The sequence below is a fragment of the Scardinius erythrophthalmus genome (assembly GCF_964197995.2).
Source record: "Scardinius erythrophthalmus genome assembly, chromosome: 18".
Lineage (NCBI taxonomy): Eukaryota > Metazoa > Chordata > Actinopteri > Cypriniformes > Leuciscidae > Scardinius > Scardinius erythrophthalmus.
In genome coordinates, this window is record NC_138238.1 from 14,386,752 (window position 1) to 14,410,462 (window position 23,711).

Genomic DNA, 23,711 nt, shown 5'->3' on the forward strand with positions numbered 1-23,711 from the left:
ATCCAAAATATTCAGTTCCTTGCCTGAGGTCCTCCATAAACAGGATTAAGAACTAGGCTACTATTAGGCTATGTAAAAAAATATGTAAAACAACATTACATAGGCCTAAACTTTTAATGGCACATAGGCTACTCAAATATGTGCAATTTTGATGGATTTTAGATGGAGGAATGCAGCCTTAAAAATGTAAAAATCTAGTGTCGGACCTCTTGCGGGGAGCAACAGGAAGAGGAGTGGAGAATAAGATTTCAAGCTCCTGAGTTCAATTTCTGCTGTGTTGAATTGTCTTGAGGCACGCAGTGCTCACGAGGGCACCGAAACCACGTGACGGGAAGGGCGGGGCTTCGGGCAGCGCTCTGTTGGAACTTCTACAAGCTCCGCCCTTTAACAGCTGCAACGCATTTATACACATGTGCAAACTTTGCCCATGAGCGACACTCCCCAAAACCAGTACGGCTCAACTCCAAAGAACTCCAGCGACCTTTACCAACTCCGTTTGAAGACGCAAACCCCGTTCAGCCGTGGATTTCTTTGAGAGCACAAGGATCCTCCTCGGTCCGAAAACTTTTCCCCCCCTCTGAGCTGGAACTCACTATAGAAAATGTCTGCTTCGGTGCTGTCTTCCATATATGATTTCGACAGGGTAAGAGTTTATTTTGTAAAACGAGTATTAGAAGTTGTTTTAAGTTAACTTCGGTTTCTTTTCTCAACTTTTTTTTTTTATATTTTATTTATCTTAGTTTGTTTATTCAATTTATCCCCGCTGGCAAACTTGTAACGTGAGAGCTCCATGTTTACTAAATGTTACCAGGCTTTTGTGGCACATAACGCGCTCTATAAAGGGAGAACGCGAGTAACGAGTTTTGTTTTTTTATTCCTTTTTTTCCCCCGCTATGTGTCACAAACTTTTCTATGATAGTTACATATTTGTATTCAACAAGTTAAGGTAGTCTTTGAAATCTATTTCTTAGACACAAATTGTAAATTTAATGGCAAGACAAGCTTATTCAGATCAGTTTTGTCATTTAACACACATTTTACTTCTCAAAATGTGTTTTTGGTCGTCGAACTTTATTTTTTTACACTTGCGTCTTATAACTTCTGTCACCTCAGAAGGATTATAGTCATGTACAATAGTGATTTCACTCCTGTAGTTCATTTCTAATTTGTTTAAACATGTACCCACTAAAACTATTTGACATCTGTGCTTAGGAATTTTCTGTTTGGTTTCTTTCAGGATAAAGTCCCAAATTCAAATGCAATCTTTCTCCAAAATATGCTGGAAAAGAGGAATGTCGGGGTCCCATTTGCTGCTTCCAATACCAACACCAACACCAACAGCAACAGGTCTTTTGGTTATTTCAGGAGTAACTCAACAAACCACATGGACTTCAACATGAGCAACAGGCTCCAGATCGGTTTTGAGAGCTCAACACCTGCCTTCATGAATAAAGAAAACAAGTACAGAGACCGTGCGTTCAGTGACACAAGTGAACGCAGTCAACAACTTCAGGAAATCCTTCAGCAAAAGCCCGGCTCTCAGATCAACTCGACCCGCTACAAAACCGAACTTTGCAGACCTTTTGAGGAAAATGGCTCATGCAAGTATGGAGAAAAGTGTCAGTTTGCTCACGGCTATCACGAATTGAGAAACCTGTCCCGCCACCCGAAGTACAAGACTGAGCCGTGTCGCACATTCCACACCATCGGTTTCTGCCCGTACGGCCCCCGCTGCCACTTCATTCACAATGCAGATGAGCGCAGAGCTGCCACGAGTAACACTCAAGCGAGGCTCAGTGGTGTCCTGGGAGAGAAGGAGTCATCAAACCCATTCCTGAGACAGCGGGAAAGGCCGAAGCTGCATCACAGCCTGAGCTTTTCCGGCTTCTCCAGCTCCTGCATCAACGAGTCTCTGTTGATTGACAACCCAACGTCTCGCACACCCCCACCGCCCACCTGCGCGCTCAGTCCCAGTTCACCCTGTCTGAACGCGTTCACTTTCCCAGATCAGGATCTTAAGGCTTTTCTTGCCCCCATCATCCCCCAGACCCAACGCGCTTTTACCCATCAGACCAGCGGTGGCTTGTACGGTAACATTCAGAGTCAGACCAACACTTGCCCCCCGTCGCCACCTTTCAAAATGAGCCACTTGCCCTCCATACATCCACTCTCCGAGTCTCCAGTGTTCGATTCTCCACCGAGCCCGCCGGATTCCCTCTCAGATCCCGAGGGGTACCTGAGCGGCTCTTGCTCTTCCTCCGGCACAATCAGTGGCTCGGAGTCGCCCAGCATGGACGCCAATAGACGTTTGCCAATCTTCAGCAGGCTGTCGATTTCAGACGATTGACTTGCTATTATTGTTATAGCCTTTTACGAAAAGTAGTGCCAACATGAGTTTCAGGTCAAATATCAGTCTCAGCCGTTGGTTTTCTCATGATTTTGTCATGATTGAGATGCGATTATGTATATCTTTTCTCATTTTTCCTTACAATGACATACCAAGATGATGGCTTCAACAGTCTAAAACAGGAAAAAAAAGGTCTATTTAGAAGCAAGTCTTGGGAAAACATTCCATACGTTTGAAAGTGGTGTGAGCACACAAGAACTGGGACTCATAAGTTGGCCATGGAATGTCACTGCAGACTTTTTTTTTTTTAAACTGTGTGGTATCATTGCATTCTGCATCATGCTTTGAAATCTATTTAACTTATTTATTGTCATTTGAAAGTATAGCCTTCAAGGATAAATTGAGCCCATATGGTATATTTATCAAAGCTAAAGCAATACACTTATATTCCTGTTTAAATTGTGATCGCCAATATTAATCTGGAAACGGTTGGGTTTGTCTCACAATAATATATTTTTGTTAACTTGTCTATTTTACTGTAAATAGGTAAATAATTTAAGATTGTATGCTATTTATTTCGATTTTGTTTACTGTGTGTGTATCTATATTAAAAAGTGGGAGCGTCTGATGAGGTCACGCTGTGATTTCTTGGGAGGGAGGGGAGCGTCAGAGGATCTATGGGCATTTGTAGAATGTAGCCTGTCTTATGAGGTCTTTTTGGCCGTAAAGAACTAACTGACTTCACACCTACAAGTATGACTGTTTCCCTTTTTTTTTTTTTTTTTTTTTTTATCAACGGTAACTATAACGACAACCAAAAAAAAAAAAAGTATCCATTTGCACACCGTTGCATGACGATTGCTGTCTAGTGCCAGAGAATGTAGCACTTTCCTATCTTGAGGTTAATAACTAGCTAATATGTCCCTGCTGGGGTTGAGGATCCCACATACTGTAGCTTAACCTAATAAAGCAGTCGCTTTGGTGTATATCTAAAGCCAATCAAATTGAATGTAGCTCATAGATCAAGATGCCTTTTTTATGGTGAATGAGATGCTATTTCATTGTTTATTTTTCTACATTTAGATCATTCGAGCACACCATTCCTAATGAAAGAAACTCTGCCTTTCAACTGTGCTTCTCTAAACAAGCTGACTGGGGATATTAAGGTTTGTAGTTGGTTAATAACGATTACTTTAACTTTTTCGATGAAGTAAAGCAACACTGAATGTAATAAGTGAACGTCAGCTGGAGTTGGGAGTGTGTATAGAAAGTTTGCAGAGTAAATTTGTACTGTATGTTTTTTTGTTGTTTTTTTAAATATAGAACTTCTAATAAAGGCATTTTTGAACAAGATGATGTTTTGAGGAATTTTTTATTCAGTTAACAGTGGAGTTTGTGAGTTGTTTATTGCTCAAGACAGGGCATATTCATGCAGTGTCCTGTAAATGATTGTCTACTTTCTATTCTAGTCTGGTTTCCCGCCCTCCTGCTTTTCTTTCAGGAAAAATGGCTATTACAATGTCCTGGAGTTTGGTCTCTCCTGGCAGAATGTTCAATAGAGGCTTGCTTTGTGTGAATGGCAGAAAGTGAAGTATGAGGGTGGTGCAGTGGCCTTGCACAGCGATCTGTGGGAGGTAGTTTATAGACCCTTCCGTTTGGAAATGCAACAATGTCCAGTGTCTCCTCACTGGAAATGACCATTGGTTTATGCAGATGAGTTCAGTATCATCATATAAAAGCAACTTAAAGACTCTCCTGTAGCAGGCCATTGTATGAACTTCTCTGTGCTGGTAAGAAATGGAATTAGGAAAACACATGCAGACACGTGTATCAGTGTTAAGGGTCTGCTCGTGAAGATAAGGCGCTCTACAAATATTTACATCCTAAGAACTTGTTAGTCAAAGCTGTTTAAGTTAGAGGGTGCGTAATGTATGCCTCTCACAAGCATATGTATGATAAAGTTGATAAACGCTCAAATGATTGCGTTAGCTTATATGCGAACATTTATGTCTGGATCCAATGTGCTTGTGTGTGAGAGTAGTGGGGGTCTTTTGCGTGTCAGTGTGCATGTGTAAAAGAAAGGTTGTCAGCCATTAATGAACCACATCTCACAAAAGCAGGAAACCACTCTGTTCGCTGATTAGGGACTCTTGGGAGCAGAGCTATTCCTCTTGGATATTTTCCACTACCCCTCTTTTGTGATTTATATGGAGTAGGCTTGAGGCACAGAGTCATTTATCAGTTATGAATACATACATTCTGTCAAACTTTTGAGTTAGAATAAAAGTCATTACAAAAGATAAAAAGATTTTATTTTTATTATAATAATTTATTGAGGTTTATTATAATCCATGTTCATAGTTCTCTATATTCATTATATATATATATATATATATATATATATATATATATATATATATATATATATATATATACATATATATATATATATATACATATACATGTAAATATAAAATATGTGTGTATATGTATATATATATATATGCACACACACACGCTGTTTTTAATACAAGACCACTAACTTTTATATTTTGAGGAACAGGGTTGTTGCATTGAAGGATAGAGGACAGGCTCCACTTTGGCTCAGGCTTATCTTCAGCAACTGAGCACCTGTGACAAACAACCCAACTGGTCTGTGCCTTTCCTGTTTTGTTGTCAGAAATGTGTGCTTGGTGCTAGTTTCAGTGCCTCCATGCACAAGGCAAGGAAGTCCCACCCTCCTCCTCCTCTTCCTCAAGTGCTGGAGTCTAAAAAGCACTAAGTGAACACTTCCTTCCTTGTGCAAACAGTCCTATACTCATAACCCCATGTGTTCTGCCACTGCGGTAGCCGTATTGTCTTAAGCGTTATCTGAGAGCAACCAGGGGAAAGCCAACACAATATAGTTCAGTGAGTCATAAGAAAAGTTAGAGCACATCACATCCATGAACACGAATTCTGAGGGGTGTGGCGGGCTAAGAGTTTACTGGCCTGATATCGCCCTCCTTGATTTAGTTTCCTCTAAGATGGGCTAGATTCCAATGGAGCAATAGTGATGCTTGGATTGACACAAACTCCACCATATGGACTCAAGGGGACAGGAAATCTCTACAGTGGATGGATTCACTGGCATAATAGAATCAGGGACACAGAAATAAACCGTCGAGCATGATGAATCTGCCGTGTCACGCAGCACCCTCAGTGCAAAACAATGAATTCAAAGACCCCATAAAGAGCAACGCACTCAGCAGGGGTCTAAACTAAAGGAAATGAGAGGCCCGTCTGGGATTTGAATCAAAATACTACAGCACAGAACAATGGCACAACCTGTTCACTCCACAGAATTCATGTGGCGATGTTTGCCTGCTATGGAAGCCTGTTTCCACCTAAAAAAATAATAATAATTAAAAAAATACATTAAAATAAACAGTGTAATTATATATTTAAGTACTGTGTAATATTAAGCAACTACATGTACTTACTATAGGGTTAGGGTAGGATTAGGATTAAGTTGAGGGTTAGTTGCATGTAATTATGCATAATATTACTATGGTAAGTACATGTAACATATGTAACAAGGACACTGTAAAATAAAGTTTTACCAAAACAACTACGATTTCAGAATTGTGTGTTTATATCTCACAATTATGACTTTGTTTCTCAAAAATGTGACTATTTCTTTCTCCAAATGTAACTTCATATTTCACAACTGTAATTTTTCATAATTTGTGACTATATAGTCACAATTTGACTATTTCTCATTTTAACTTAAATATATTTTTTCTTTTACATACTCTGAGGTGGAAATTAAAGGAGAACTCCGGTCAATTTTAACATTGAGCTCATTTTTTTGTACATTTGGAGTGCTGTCAATACAGAGAACAACGACAAAAATCGGTGTTGCCTACACCGAGTTATTCTATTTTTAAAATTTGCACCCTGTTGACTTCAATGGGGCAAGTACTAAACCTGCTTTTAGCCTCTTAACATCCTTGATGTGTCATTACAAGTGCACAGAAAATGTGAGTGATTCCTTCAGAGTGAACACGAGTGAATCTGACTGCAGTAGATGTGCAAGATATGTATAAAAATGATGTTATTTAAGCCAGCGCAAATACCTGTTTACATCCTGTTTTTCGGTTGAAGTCCAAAGTAATCAATTGCCGAGTTCACGTGCGTGATCATAGGTAACTAAACCTATGCGCGTGAACTCGGCAATCAACTTTGGACTTCAACCGAAAAACAGGATGTAAACACAGGTATTTGCGCTGGCTTAAATAACATCATTTTATACATATCTTTCACATCTACTGCAGTCAGATTCACTCGTGTTCACTCTGAAGGAATCACTCACATTTTCTGTGCACTTGTAATGACACATCAAGGATGTTAAGAGAGATGGTCCTCAATGCAGAGCATAAAATCCAGGGGGAGGAGTTGGATAAAATCCAACTCCTCCCACCTTACATATACCTAAACCTACCCGTCTCCACCCCCTGATCCCTAAACCCACCCCTAAACCTACCCATCTCCACTCCTAAACCTACCAATCTCCACCCCTTATATAAGATTCGACTCCTCCCCTCGGATCTTGTGTACTGCATTGAGGTGCTACTGTGTTAAGAGGCTAAAAGCAGGTTTTTGCCCCATTGAAGTCAACAGGGTGCAAATTTTAAAAATAGAATAACTCGGTGTAGGCAACACCGATTTTTGTCGTTGTTCTCTGTATTGACAGCACTCCAAATGTACAAAAAAATGAGCTCAATGTTAAAATTGACCGGAGTTCTCCTTTAACTTCCATAACTTGCAGATGTGGAGTGACTTATATTAAGTAAATTAATAAATCTTACCGTTAGACAAAGCTTGATTTAGAGCCCTGCTCACTTGATTGGTGTTTTGCCAGATGCTTTTTTTTTCACTACGTCAGTTTAAATTTACTTATCTTTAATGGAGCTTCCCAGCCTCCTGCCCGAGTTTTATTATGTTGACTCATACAGGAGTAAGTCACCTTTTCTGATCCTCCTGATATCCTGGCTGCTAAATAGGTCAAGCACACACACATTAACATACAGTTTGCTGTGTTAGAGTCTACACTGACGTCAGTATGAAGCGTACACGAAACTGACCTTGAGCGCAAGGCTGATGAGAGAGAATAGCCTTTCTGTTTCTCCTGACTGGAAATGGGATGTTCACATGTAATCATTACCTACCTACTTCTGTGGAGTAAAGAAAGATGCCTGGATGTGTAGTTTGCAGACAAACACCAAAAAAAAAATATTTGTGAAAATATATACAATCAAAAATCCAAATTTGTGTTTAATGAATGAGTAACTGCTTTTGTTGTTGAACATGCATTTGAATACATTATTGGCACAAATGTGCCTTCCAAAAGGTAGGCAACATGTAGTTTTCATGTTGACATTTAGGCAATCCCAGAATGCATTACGAAAGCTCAGTGTAAAAACCATCCAAGATGGAGACAAGGTCGTAAGGCAAAACAATAATCTGTTTATTCTGCCTAAAATTACTTTTAAATACATGCTAGATAGATGTAAACAGTGCAATTTAAGGAAATATATTTTTCAAATGCCAAAATATAATACAAAACACATTTAAATATATTTTGGAGCAATAAAATATATATAAAATTACCAGATAGAATATATTTCTTGGCCATTTTTACAATGTATTTTTAAGAATCTATCTATCTATCTATCTATCTATCTATCTATCTATCTATCTATCTATCTATCTATCTATCTATCTATCTATCTATCTATCTATCTATCTATCTATCTATCTATCTATCTATCTATCTATCTATCTATCTATCTATCTATATAGGGGAGTTTTAAAACTTACTGTTTTACCCAAAATGTGTTTGTGCATATTAATGCTTTTTATAAGAATCATGTTGTTCCCCTCATGTTTCCTCTGTTAGTATCAATCATTTGTTTCACGTATATTGTATATTTTGTATTAGGTACTCGCTACGATTGAAACACAGCTAAAGTTGTTGGCAGCTTTGGTTGGACTCAGACATTACTAATTATTACTTTTCAGGTATCTGACAAGGTGAAAATACTTGCTTGACAGTCACTCTTGGCATCTGTAGGCATGAGCGATGGACATATTCTGAATTTCAGAAGATATTCCGTACATACCTCGCTCTTCTGAATGATCCTCACTTGTACAGCCAGGCATCTGTCAACAGATAATTCACACACATGAAAATACTATTGAAAGAGTATAGACATACTCTTTCTCAACTCTTGAACAATAAGAAACAGTCACCAACTGAAGGCCACAGTTCTGGCCGCAGCCTTTTGCAACAGTTCAGTGGTAAAAACCATCAGGGAGAGAGCCAAAGACACTGAGTCTGGACCACTCCACAGATGTTTATTTGAATCCACATTCAGGCTTCATTCAGATACTTCTTCCATCCTTTCTGTGTTTCATGTTTACACAACTCAGGCTGTTTGGATGTTCTTCTGGACTTGTGCTGCATATGCGCTTCATTTTTCGCATACTCCAGGGACTGGAAAGAAACCTAACACCACACAGTCATCGCACTGTGACTTGGCCCTCACAAATCAACAGACAGGCATGAGACGGCTAGAGGACGATTGAGCTCAGAGCGAATATCAGTGCATATAAACAATTTCCTGTCTGACTCACAATCTGGGACTTTGGTCCTCGAGGAGAGCAGGATAAAACACATTTACAGCTCTCTGAGTCGATTGCATGTAAAAGATAAAGTCAAATAGATAAGACTGTCCTAAAAAAATCACTTCTAGGCAACAACACCCTGTGATTAATTTATAGATGCTTTGATTTAAGATTTAATATAAAGTTTACCATTTGAGGTTCCTCTGTAATACTGCTAGCCAGCTCAACAGTTCCCACATTTATCCCATAATAAAGAGGAAGGTTTGGTTGCGTATAATATGATGAGCCAAAACATTATGACCAGTCATGGGTGAAGTGAATATCGTTGATCATCTCCTAACAGTCTGGGTAGATTAGATGGAAAGCAAACAGTCAGTTCTCGTAGTCAATGTGTTAGATGCAGGAGAAATGGGCAGAAAGAAAGATCTGAGTGACTTTGATAAGGGATCTGGGTCTCTCTGAAACGACAATGCTTGTGGGTTGCTCCCGGTCAGCAGTGGTGAAAATTTACCAACAGTGATCCAAGGAGAGACAAACCACAAACCGGTGTTGGGCACCCAAGTCTCATTCATACAAGAGGGCAACAAAGGCTATCCCATTTGGTCCAAACCAACAGAAGGTCTACTGAGGCACAAGTCACACAAAATTTCTTAGAGGAATGTGTCACAACACACATTGTAAGCGTAGCCGCAGACCAATCAGAGTGCCTATGATGACCCCTATATCCATCGTCGAAAGCGGTTACAATGGCCATGCAAGCGTAGGAACTGGACCTTGGAGCAGTGGAAGAAGGTTGTCTGGTCCGATGAGTTCTGTTTTCTTACATCACGTCGACGGCTGTGTACGTGTGCACCGTTTACCTGGGGAAGTGATGGAACCAGCACTATGGGACGACGATAAGCCAGTATAGGGAGTGTGATATTCTGGGCAATGTTCTGCTGGGAGACCCCAGTCGTTCATGTGAACGTAATTTTGACACATGCCACCTATACCTAAGCATTGTTGCAGACCAGGTACACCCCTTCAGGACAATGGTGTTCCGAGGTGGAAGTGGCCTCTTTCAGCAGGATAATGCACCTTCCCACACTGCACATATTGCTCAGGAATGGTTTGAGGAACATGTTGAAAAGTTCAAGGTGCTGCCCTGGCCTCCAAGTTCCCCAGATATTATTCCAACTGAGCATCTGCTGGACCAACAAATTTTGATCCACGGTGGCACCACCTGGCAACCTACAGGACAACATTTTGGTAACAGATACCACAGGACACCTTCAGGGGTGTTGTAGAGTCCATGCCTCGGCTGTTTTGGCAGCACACGGAGGACCAACAGCATATTAGGTAGGTGGTCATAATGTTTTGGCTCATCTGTGTATACATAAACTACCATTCAAACGTTTGGGCAAAGTAAGTCTACTTTGCTCACCATAGCTATTTTTATTTGTACTATATTGTGAAATATATTTGTACTTTAAAATAACTGTTTTCGTAAAACATTCCTATTATTAGTGTTGAAAACATTTTTGCTGCTTAAAATTTTTGTGGAAACTGTGATACATTTTTCTTTGATGAATAGAAAATTCCAAAGAACAGTGTTTTGTTACAATTTAGGTTACTGTGTTCACACTGTATTTGAGTCAATGTGTTTGAACTACAGTTCTGCCTTCACTAAATAACATGTTTTGAATTTACATTAGCAAACCCCCTCAGGGCTTCCAGGCTGTAGTCAGTCAGACAGCTCACCTGAGCAGCAGGTAGGACATGTACACACAGCACCTCACCCCTGAAGGAGAAGAGATGGAAAGATGAGTCTAATCTACAGTTAACTAAAGCTAAACACCTCACCTGTCTTTACTTTGAATAATTCAACTAGACTGAGGCTTTATATTTGCTTTTGGGGAGTCTTGCTCTGAACTGGATGTGTCTCAAACCACACATCTGATGTAATGACAAAGAAATGAAAACACGTTGAAGTGTTTATAGGCTAAACCGCAAGGTCTTTACAACTTCGAGGAGAGAACTTGAAAGAACTGACACTACATAAGCTGGCTGTGTGGAAGTGTATACAATGCATGTAGAGAAATCAGAATCTATAGGCACTATAATAATTACTTTGATGTATATTTCATTAAAAAATGTAATTAAAATAATATGAAAAAACATGATAAAACAAAAATTATTACATTATTATTTCTTTCACAACAAACAATTTTGGGCCTAATAAAGTTTCAAAATAAGTTAGCATTGTTTACGATGAAAACAAAAGTTTTGAAGCAGAGCTAAAGTTGCAGCTTTGGTTGGACTCAGACATTACTAATTATTATTTTTCAGGTAACTGACAAGGTGAAAATACTTGCTTGACAGTCAAATACCGACTCTAGGCATCAATTTTAGGCATGATTATTTTCAGTGTTTATTGTTCCTCATTTGCAAATCATGCACAAAGTGTACAGCTATTATTTAATTGTGTGTATTTAGGTTACATAAATCTAGCTATAAAAGTTGCCATATTAGGACTAATGAGTTGACATTGTAAACATTTTGGTATAGAATGGTCATCACCACCATCGTCTTTCCCATCACGGAATGCTAATAAAGACAGAACATTATTTGAAATAGAGTGGAAATGTTCAAGATTTCTAGACAAAAATATGTATAGTGCTTCTTGCTTACTCAAAACAGTGAGCAGCACCATTATGTCTAACTCTTTAATTAATTTTCAATATACCTAATTTTATCTGGAAATGAAGCAAATTTGAATTTTATAGTATAGCCACGCTGCATCGACAGTGTTGTCTGGATTCTGGGTGGTGTTTTGCTGCCGCTTCACTTGTTTTTACAGGCCCGTCTCATAATATCTCCCTCACCTGATTAGCACTGTGAGGCTAGACTGACAAGCTTTTGCTCTGCCGTCATTGCAGGACCATAAAATGGCGAAACAGCTGTGGTACGTGAATTACTGCACTCAGGGAATTAGTGCACTAGAACTGGACAAAGATTAGCATGAATTACCGTCAAGCGCATGTCTTACCTGTGACATTTAAGTGTTTTTAAAAGACTTGCGTTGCAAGACAGAGTGTTGGTTCTTCAGGTATGCCAGGTAGTTTAACCCTTGTAACCTTATACCCCTCTGTACACCCATGATTAATGGTTGACCATGAGATAATGGAACTGTAAACCTTTGTAGGTCAACAGCTCAATCGTGGCTGTAATTCTGTGAACAATTCTGTCCAGACATCTGAGTCCACGTGCTTTTCTTTCGTTTGCGTATGTTTCAAAATTCATGACAGGTCATTACCAGACAAAATGTGAGGATGTCTAAGCAATTCAAACAATTTTTGGCTTGGGGCTTTGTTTATAAGGTAATGGAAAAATACCATGGTAACATCAGCTCTGAAAGGTCACCTTTTCTCTTCAATTTTTCTGATCATTTAATCCCTCTCGCACTTTTACACCAGAGTTTTTAGCACGAACCCGAGTCTTTTTGACGTCAGAGTTCAGTTTGTTTGATTGATGTGCATATGGTTCTCAGCATTGGCTGCGTGCCATGAACCACACCTGAGACCGTTTGAAAAGGCTGTCTGAAGCATGGTTCGTATAAACTCTGAAACAGTTCACAGTTGGTAAGAATGCAATCTGGTGAACAACAAATATAATCTGCATCTCTGCATTCTCCCCATCAGATTGATTAAAGTCTGATTAATTTCTCAGAGCAGCTTGTATACTTCACAACTCTTCAATGCCTCCATGGGGGGAGGGGCGTACAATCAAACTTGGGTTCAGACCAAGAGTAAAAACAGTCTAAAAGTAAAAAACTATAGGCCTACTGAGCAAAAATAACAGTTTTGACTATAAAGGTCATACAGTGTTACTGTAATAATCTCTTGCAAGGAACAACACAACACTGCTTATTGGTGGAATTAATCCTGGTATGATGTCAACAAAGATCTGCCTCATATCAAGCCTTAGGTTTATTTCAAGCTTTGATATGGTAGCAAAACGTTTAGAAATTAGATTAATTAGATTAGAATTTAAATTAGAAATGAGGTTCAGGATTCAGAATTGTAAATCAAATTTGAATGTTTGGAATTAGAATTAAAGTAAATTGATTTAGAATTCCATATGACTTTCATTTTAAACTAGAAGAGCAAAGTGTGTCAGGACAAAAAATGTATGTTGTTTTGACAAAGTTTTGTTTGAAAAATCAGAAAAAAAGTTTGTTTGTTTGTTGAACATTTATAGGAATTATGAACATAAAAAAATGGAACGTCAGAATGGACAGAACACTATACACTGTAAAAGAAAATAGATCAAGTTATGACAACATAAGTTTTTACATTGTATTAAGTCATCAACATTAAGAACAAGTTACGCAATTTTAAACTTTTTTTAGTTAAACAAGTTAACAAAGTTAAACAAGATTCAACTCATTTTTTAAAAATTAGTTAAATGTAAATTAAATTGAAATGACTTAAACATCCAAATTGATTGTAGCCTACTTAAAAATGTAAGGCATCAACTTTTTTATAGATAGATAGATAGATAGATAGATAGATAGATAGATAGATAGATAGATAGATAGATAGATAGATAGATAGATAGATAGATAGATAGATAGATAGATAGATAGATAGATAGATAGATAGATAGATAGATAGATAGATAGCACTTGTGGACAGAAGGAAGTGAGACACAAGTTTACTGCGAGTGACTTATGTTTGGGGTGTCGTTTCATGACCTTGCATGCCCTCAGCTTGTGGACATTTCTTGTTCTATTTTTACATCTAAGGCCCTGTGTGTCTGTCCACACTTGTTCTGATATTCTTTCTTTATCTCTCTGCACCGGTGTCTCTTGTCGCTCTTCAATGGGATAAAATGAGATGTCAACCCACAGACTAAATGACCATGATTATTGTTTGCAACACATGGCACATGCAGAAGCAGAAGCAAAGACCCTTGTGGTCAGAGTGATGATAAGGCATAAAAGAATCATCCAGATAACCACTAATCAGAAGAACCACGCCATCAGAACCTGGTCTGCAGACTCACCACTGATGAATGGAGAGGAAGTGTAAAACCCCTTGAGAATCTGTGTTGCAGTTTGATGAAAATATTTGCGTTTCATGACCCTTGGGGCAGTGTGGCAGAGGCTCCTTCAGCTCTAAATTGATGTAGTGGAACAATACCGTTCCCTTCCAAGAGGTGCCTTACCATCTGGACTTCTGCAGGAAGCTGCCATTACTCACCTTGCCTGCGTAATTTCAGGGGCTGTTAAATTACTGTGGTGAACCACTTCAGGCCACCAGCCCGAGGGGCTTTGCAGTAGAACGCCACCACATCATCCCTCACTCAACTTATTTTGCACACCTCCAGGAAGAGATTTAAGCACAGGAGAACTGATAAAAAAAAAAAGAAAAAAAAAAGTGTTTGTTCAAGTATGTCCCTGTGGGCTAAATAAATAATTTTCACATAAAAAAATATTTATTTCAAATATTTATTATTCTATTTCATTCTTTACATTAGTTTTAAACATGTAATAGTCTGTATTTTTTTTATGATGGTTCTTCATATTGTAAGATTAAAAAGTCTAGCTCTGGGGCAAACAGTAAAACAATAAAATCTACACATATATGTATTTGAAAAGGAAGCAATGGTAAAATGTTTCCAAGTCAGTTTTCATGTGACGTGAAAATGTCAGATCTGTTTTTATAAAATGCAAGTTGCGCAACCAAACAGAATTGCTAAAATAGTGTATTGTTGTTTTTTTCTACAAGTCTCAAACAAACAAACTGCAGTTCTGTTTGGTGCCACTAGTTGTGCAAAAATTACACATTTTTAGATTAGCCACTTTTACCTTTCTAGCATTTAATCTGTCATGCCGACATGGGTTATGTATTGTGTGTGAAAGTAGGGGAAAGGTCAACTGGGATCTGCGTTCTCAACCCTCTATCTGGGTTACACTGTCAACACTTGACATGTGCCATACACACAGACTTGAGAACCGCTCAAAAGCACGCAGAACAAGAGGGCTGAGTAGACTAGTTTGTGGTTTCAATGTAATGTTTGTTTATAGCAAAGTACAAATAAATGTAATGTATATTATCTCAGCAGACAAGGATTAAACCACATATTTTGGATTGGGGGACCAAAAGTAAACCACAGAAAAAAGCCATATCGGTCTATCGCTATTCTGAGTATCGGGAACGTGTCCCTCTCAATCTCTATGGTGCTTATGGCCCTGTCAGCATACTAAGATAGGGTTAAAATCCTATGTTGTGTTCAGCTCTGGGGATTTTCAAGGGTAACTCTTTTAGAAAAGTGTCTGGTCCTCCTGCGCTCTTGTGATAGAGTGAGTAAAGAACAGTACTGTATGGAGCTTTTCTCCTGGGGGTGGAGGAGAGGAGGGGGGCACACTTTCAAAGACTCCAATACAGACATCTGCAATCTGTCGCTTCAAGCAAACTTACCCCCTCGACCTTCTTTTCAAGCAGGAACTACTGCCAATGAGGAGGAAGAAAACCCAATCATGAATTCCCAGCGCTTGGCAGCCACCACATTCAGCATCTCCCTGTGTCTTTTGTGCTTGGTCTCAAAAAGGTTTCTTTTTTTCCTTCCCTCTTTCAAGCTTAAAGGCCTTCCCTCTCTTTTCTGTCCGTCTGAGCGAGGGCCTAGAAGAGTCATGGGTGCAGTAATGAACTGCATGACAAAACTGTCATTAACATTTCCAGTGAATGCGCTCCCTGACGGAATTAAGATCGCAGGTCGCGGATCTCCATGTCCATTCTCCCTGCCTGGGATATAGTGGGATGCAAAAGCTATAATGTGCAGGGTTTTTTTGGACACATTGTCTAGATACATATAAATATGAACATTATGTCATCATGACCCTCATGTTGTCCCAAACCAGTATGACATTCTTTCTTCTATGGAACACGGGAGGGGAAATTACGATAAAATGACAAAAAAAGCACAAGAAAAATCATAAAAGTGGTCCATATGACTCATGGACTGTATTCCAACCCTGTGTCCGAATATGCCTACTTCCCTACTATGGGTGAAAAACAGCATGATAAAAGAGTATATGTTCGAATTCATAGTTTTTACAAAACAGTAACTGATAGCCTGATGACCTACTACTTCCGGCTTTACTATCCCATGAGGCAACGGGAGAGGATGGCAGTGAAGCGACACAATTGATGCCGTAATTCACATGTCGATGGCAACATGGTGGATGCAGTGTGTCCAGATTTCATTTATACTACACAAATTCATACTATACATACACTCACAAAATAAGTTCTTCATCAAATGTAGTACCTACTCAGACAGTGTGCAATTTTGGATGCAGCTCAAGTCTTCTGGCCTCCATAAGCTTTATGTGAAGAACAGACCAAAAGTCAATATTCGCTGAAAGTCTTGTCATCCTTCCCACCATTCAAGAGAATTCATAGGAGATGCAGTGTTTGTGAATTCGCATAGCAGCCTAGATTATCATTGATAACAATTAACAAATTATTGCATATAGACTTCGGAAGTCTTCAAATGTAGCATATTATGAGTCATGTGGACCAATTTTATGATAGCTACTTTTATGGTTGAAAGATTCAGTCCCTTAATCATTCATCAAAATACCTTTTGTGTTCAACAGAAGAAAGTAAATCATACAGGTTTGGTGTGACGTGCATGGATGAGTAAATGATGACAGATTTTCATTTTTGTACTTACAGTCCATGTCCAACTTAAAAAAAAAAAAAAAAAGCTTCACTCAAAACCAACTAAAAGACAGCCACTCAACTGATTAAAATTGTACTCACTCTAAGGCTCAAATTGGAGCGGGCACACTAGCAGTCCACAATGCCAATGTGCACCAGGCCTTGGCAATGAACCCTCATGGGATCGTCCTTGAATGTCCCACAGGCTGTCATGGAGACAGACATGCGGGTATTTACAGCTCGCTTTCTCTTGCCTCCTGTCCCATCTCCTGCTGTCCGGTCTGGGGTGGGGGTGGACAGTCAAGGCCTTTGTGGTCTGCATTCTGGGTTTATTTTCCCCTCATTGCCGCTGTCTATGTTGTGAATCTCATTTGGGGGTTTATGGAGATCGACCAGGCAGGAGGTGTGCGGGTTTGTTGGGCTCTTTACAAGGCCCATCTGGGCAGGTCTGCAGCCCAATAAAGCATCAAAAGCAGCCTGATATAAATCCACCATGAGGTCCCTTGGTCTGGAGCAGGTGTATGGCTGACATGCCATTACTAGAAGCAAACATGAAAGTCCACCAATGGACACAACCAAACTCAAAATTACACACACAGTTAGACATGCAAGATTGAATTACTTCTGATCTGTCACAATCATTTTCTTGTCAAACTAGTCAAATGTGAGTTTTAGCACTCCAGAGTGCCAAAATAAACTAACAGGTATGAACAGGCGTGCTTTGAACTATCCCAACTCTCTAAAAAAAAGCATGATTTTGGTTTTTCCCAGGTGGTGTCAAGAAGTCACAATAATACAGTAAACAGTAAAACAGGTTCACCCAAGATCAACATGTTTGAACATGCAATCTGTGAACTTGAACACTCAATCAACGTCATATATGGGTGCTATAAGGACCATCGGCTCAGATGAAAGGAACAGACATCAATTAACTGACACATTCATTTGAGGTGTGAAGAACATGTGTCATGTTGATCAATATTACGCATATGAATGCAGCATACTCTACCTTTTCAGCAGTGTAAGCAGTTTTACTTGCTTTTCATTATTGTCATTTATTGAGAATCCAGAAAGGACATTAAAATATATATAAGACCGTTAGACCTAAGATGTATATCAAAGCAACATATGGATCACTGTGTGTCTCCAGAGTGCAGTCTATCAGTGTGGGCCAGGAGAATGTTCTCTGTCTTAACATGAGACTCCCAGAGGGGAACTATAAACTCAGTAAAACTTGGCAACTAAGAACACTGGAGTTTACAGGAAGAGACTTCACTGAGGAAAGCAGAGCAAAGAGGGTCATCAATTTTACCCCTGACAGCTTCCCGCGTCATCTCCACCACAATATTGAACAATTACCACAGTACCTCTGGCTCTACGTGATGTTCCTGCAGCAAACAATCACAGGATTCTGAAGATCGAAGGGCTTGATCTTCTGAGCAGCCCTGCAACAGCTGAGATTGACTGGAATTGGAATGACATGCAGTACGTAGAAAGAGATCTACAACTGATCCTAAAGCAACAGGCATGCCCACACCTGTTTTTAACAGTCACACCACTCCAACCAGCTGAGACTTGCCCCCCACAAACAGACACAAATAAAAATCTCTGTGTTGACAGACATGAGATATTGTAACTTCTGTGATGGTGAAAGAAAAAAAAATATTGTGTAATTGCTTCATGACTGTGAACAGTAACACAAACCGGTTTAACAGGAAGATATTATATATGTTTGTGTGTGTTTGACTATGACAGCTGCTTTTATTGTGAAATCCGTGTTCACTGTGTGAAGTCTGATGAAGAATTGTGATCTCATTTATAATTGTACATATTTGTAATTAAAGTGTGGCTCATAGATTTTCATGCGTTTGCACAGACAGTGAAACATACCTTTTTAACATATTGAAAGCATCCATACAGTATTGTGTGTACGAACAATCAACAATATTAATAAAATATGTTCACTGCCTACGTTTATTTAACCCACTTAACTAATTTGCCATTATAGCAGTTTCATTCTGTCTTGTGTGATTTCTGGTGCCTCATTTTGACTAAAAAGTATCTATGTACATTTAACTATTATGTTCTTTATATTGCTGAGACATGGATAGGGGCTCAAAAATATATATATGTAATGGTAAAATGTCACTACAGACATATTTTTACACTTTAGATTGTCCATGTAGGCCGACATTTCAGCATATTCAAAATGTATGTGTAAATGTTATATATCATGCTATGTGACAAAGGAGAGGATACAGTCAATGACTATAACATATAACAGATTAATTAGAGATGCATCAAAAGAAGGGAGACAGATGGCATATAAGTATAGCATTTTACAGTGTTTTTTTCTAATAGTGGCATCTGTAGCCTATTACAGTAATTAATTCAGCAACAAGTGTGATTTAAAACGTAAATTGCATTTATTGCTATTGAATAAAGAAGAACGTACCGTTGTGCTTCGGTGATTAAACCAAATGTTCTCATTACATATCACAATCTTGTGTTTTGAAACAATGATTATGTAGAATTAAAATATGTAGGACGTACAACTAGAATGATAGCATGAGATCAGGCTTTGAAAGAATGGCTCGCTGTGTTACAAGTGTGATCAGTTTGGAGATGTACATTGAAAATGTACACCAAATAGTACCAAAGCGAATGCTCATTATGTCACTCCTGAGGTTTGTTAATGCATGTGGCAAGTGCAAGGTCTAAACCACTGCTACTTCACTAAGACTTACCAGCTATTACCAATGTCACTGCTGTGAGAATGATGACTGTGGTACCTGAATGGAAGAAAAAAGAATGAAACCAATTCTCCCTCTTCTTCTTCCTCTCTCTCTCTCTCTCTCTCATGCGCACACAAGCTCTTACAATATTTCTCTGAAAAGGCTTCACAGTGATTAAAACCCCCTTTCCGCTGGGTCCCCCAAGTTGAAGATAAAGGTGCATTCTGGGAACAATGATCTAGTGGAATGTAGCCCCAAACCCCTGCATGCTCCACTCTCTCCTCTAATAGAGAAAAGAGCTCCCAAAGATGCTTTTGATGTCCAGCCTTATGCAGACAAACAGCTGCACGGCTCTTATGAAAGCCTTTTGCTTTCGCTAAAAGACAGCGAGCCTGCGAGGAACACTGGCGGAAAGATGAATACGGGCCTGAATCGCTTCTTAAATAAAGAGGGAAAAGAGATTGGAGCTAGCGTAGTTGCTCAGAACATGGATAAAGCATACGGCCATAAAGAGTGTGAGAAATCAATTTGCTTTTTAAGGAGCTCTTTGTAAACAGGAACATTGTGCTCATTTTGCTACGCTGGTGGCGGCATAGACCTTTCTTTTGTAAATCGAACAGCTTTAGTATACAATAGCCGGAGGGGGGAAAAAAACTGCATGAATTCAGTCCATTGATTTAGGTTTAGGCCTAATGTGTTGATGCAGCAGAATAAAACCATGTTTAGGTGTCACAGGAGCTCTGTGTTTAGTTTTCCTTCCCCCTCACTCCTACCGCTTCACTGTCGGCCCCTCCTATGACCTCCTATTCCTCTGCGTCCCTTGAGTCGGTTACATAACTTATTTCCACTGACCTGCCCTCTTCTTTTCCTGTGCACACACACACACACACAGAGCTCTAACATATTTCTTCTGGATAATTCAGCTGGAGATTAGGGAGGCTGTGGGTCAAACCCTCCCCTGCCTGGACTGCATATGTGAGTCTTTTCAAAGGTCTGGATTTCATCTTTTTCCCCTTGGTGTCCTGCGCACACAGTGTTCAAGCCTGCAAACCTCCCTGCGTCTGCCTCTATTTTAAAGCCTGTCAGTTTAATGCATTACAGTGTGAAGAACGAACTCTTGGAAAGAAAGACAAAGGTCGGTGCAAAAAAGAAAAGGACAAACAGAAAAAGATAGAAAGCTTTAGATATCTGACGTTTGGACATTGATGGGGGCCGTAACCTTTTTGGACGATGAAAAGGGAAATCCAGATGGTTCTGAGCACCTTTAGATTATTTACTGAGCCTGATTTAGCAGCGTCTACAAACACATTCTTTCTCTTGAGGTAATTTTTTTAACTTAAGTATGTTACTGGATTTGTTAGGATGGATATTTCTGGAGGCCACTTTGGCCTTTCTTCCCCCCTGGTGTTCTCTGATGTCCACTGACGGATCTCAAGAGGGATGAATGCGTCATGGGCAAGTTATTAAATCCGATTTTGAAATAATATTTATGAGTGGAGGCGTTTATATGGCCTACGACATCAGAGGCGGAGGTGGGATTTGGGTCAGGGGAGAGGAGATCTTCCTGAGATGGAATACATCTGGAAAGAAGATTCTCCAGCCGTAGCATTTTTGCCACATCCTTATATAAAACACGGCTGTGAGCAGAAATAAATTTAGCCCGCCTTTGCTTCTGTATTTCTCTGAAGTCCACCTGATTCCATGCTTTTTTATTACAGCTGGGCATGAATACATATTTTCTGATTTGATTCAGATTCACAAGCTCTAAATTCAATTTAATTCTAATTTCAATTCAGTTTGATTCAGATTCACTTGGCTATTGAAGATACAAATTTGCTTCCACCGCTCTCAGCTATTGCTGTAAATAATAAAGATTTTTCTTTACATTTTAGCATATCTATCAAATGAGTAATTTGTTCATTAATCAGTCTACTCTGGTTGAGCTGAATGTTTTTGATTCAAACTCGAACTATACTGCTATCACGAGGGCAGCTCAATTATTTTACAGGCATTCAATTCGAACAGCAAACTTATGTAAAATATGACTTATTTGGTCATGCTGCTGTATTCAACCGCAGAAGTGTGTCAGAGTAAGAGATTGATAACAATCAGCATCGAGAACGTTCAATCAATATTTTCCCTACTACTGTGTTATATACAGTATTTCATGTTTATATACATTCAGCATTATTGCAAATCTTACCATCCAAAAGTATCTGTCAAAGATATACTGTTGAAAAATGTCTTTAAAAATTCCAAACCATAACATCTCAAATTGAATAGGAAAACCATCAGCAGAATCATTCTTCACTGCAGCTGTCCATATGTCCTTCATCACTATGGCTTGGACCAAAAATAACTCTAGATTTACAAATGCTGAAAGTCAGAGAGAGATTGTCACAGATGGTACAAGTTAGCACGGTTTACAATATTCTATTACCCCCACACAACTTCTCTCCAAACAAGTCAGATTGATTTTTCATGGAGGAGATTATGAGTAACTCACTCAGTATGTGCTTTATTTATAAACCCATGGGAGCCATCTTATGGAAAATATTTTCCAAAGTGGGCTCTGCCAGTTTTGTGGCACAGGGCCTGTGCATAAAAGAGAAATTCCCTTTTTATGCTGATCTATTATCAGGTATGTTGTGGCTGCTGTAATAGTTAATAGTCCGGATTTTGATTCATAAAATGATCAAATTCAAATGAGATCTCTGACATCTCAACTTTTTCTCCTAGCAATAGGATTAAAGTGAGATAAAATCAAGACTTTTGTTGAAATCTCTTGATTCTCATATTTTTCACCATATTTTTACAGTTTTCCTCGGTGAAAAAGATGCTAAGTTTGTGTGTGTGTGTGTGTGTGTGTAAGTTTTATTTCTTTTAGGAGAATTAGGGGAAACATCTGAGATCAATATAAAATAATTTTAGGATCCTTTTAGCAGTAAATGTGAGACAATGTTGGTACTTCAATGAAACCTAAAACTAAATAAAGCATCAAACATAACCATGAGCCATGAAAGAGCTACCTTGGAGTGATAACAGCAACTCCAGGACAGTTCACACACCACACCCACTCAATGGCTATAGCTGTTATGTTGGACATACTTGAGATTTGAGCACAGGCGCTGTTTTCCAACTGGCCCATCTGTGTCAGATTGAATTATGAGCTTAACCCTTGATATTATTGAAACAGAAGATGGGTGAGTGGGGTTACCCAAGGCTGGCGTACCCATGAGAAACAAAATCAGGTGTGACAGGGTGTGGAATCGCAGTGAAGATGGAGATTTACTGGACATTACAATTAAGCTTTCTGCTCATCCTGCCACTTCATGACAAATGACTCATAATTACCTGCTGAATCCTGCTGATGATTATGGTACAAATTCACCACCCTTTCAATACAATGGATCAAGCTTTAAATTTCAATTGTCCATTTCACAAAGAGGAAAAAAGAAGATTAAATATGATCAAGTTCATGATTAAACTGTTTTTTAAATGTTGATCAATCAATAAAAAGCTATGACTAAATGTCAATGACTCCAGCCATGTGGATGAGTAACTTGATTACAAACATAGCAATCCAGTGCAAGAGGGGAAATCCAAGATTTTGAATATGGTCTGGGCTGACAGAGCATCTGTAAATAGAGTTCCCATCCGGCCACAAACTGTCTATCTCTGCCAAGTGCATATTCGAGAGTGACATGCAGGTTGTTAGTTTATGGCTGCACAAGCCTGCGGTCCCAACAGTGGCTCATAAAACACGTTAAAGATGGAGTGACAGGACAAAACCTAATGTCTGTCTAGACCCTGCACCTATCCCGACCTTTATTTAACTTACCACAGTCAGTGGCGAATAACTGGTTGTGTGTTTTGCCTCGCCAAAACAACCTACCCAATGCAAATTTCGAAACCAAAGTGGTAACGTTGCTCAATATGTGGATACAATGAAGTTTTGTTACACTCTTTGTGTTTCTGGAGTGTGTGTTGAAACATAAGCAAATGGTCAAATTATCCTAGGATAGGTTTGATTATTTTTGCGTGAGGCACTGGCCAACCCCCTGTGTGTTGCTTATGACCTTGTGGCCCTAGGGCATTTGAACTAATTTTAACTCTACGCCTGTCCAGGATCTCTTTCACTATGTAGGTCAGCGCTTTATCAATCTTCAATGGAGGCAGCGGTTCAGTATCCGTGGTAACATGGCCAGATGCTGGGTGGATTGGTTTCAGGAGGGAGACATGAAAGGAAGG

General features: G+C 39.2%; 1 protein-coding gene and 1 long non-coding RNA gene across 2 annotated transcripts in view; one reads left to right on the top strand and one right to left on the bottom strand.

The window, feature by feature from the left end:
- Positions 1 to 274: 274 nt before the first annotated feature.
- zfp36l2 (zinc finger protein 36, C3H type-like 2) lies at positions 275 to 3,698 on the top strand. Its single transcript, XM_081392661.1, has 2 exons — positions 275 to 643; positions 1,238 to 3,698. Exons 1-2 carry the CDS (start codon positions 602 to 604, stop codon positions 2,345 to 2,347), a joined length of 1,152 nt encoding a protein of 383 aa, XP_081248787.1. The 5' UTR covers positions 275 to 601; the 3' UTR covers positions 2,348 to 3,698.
- A 3,191-nt stretch (positions 3,699 to 6,889) lies between these two features.
- The window catches only part of LOC308706425, a 30,336-nt gene continuing 13,514 nt past the window's right edge, over positions 6,890 to 23,711 (bottom strand). The window contains exons 2-3 of the long non-coding RNA XR_014032033.1: positions 7,474 to 8,551; positions 6,890 to 7,384 (exon numbers count right to left, since the gene is read on the bottom strand). This is a non-coding gene — a long non-coding RNA (uncharacterized lncRNA). The remainder of the gene's footprint in view (positions 7,385 to 7,473; positions 8,552 to 23,711) is intronic.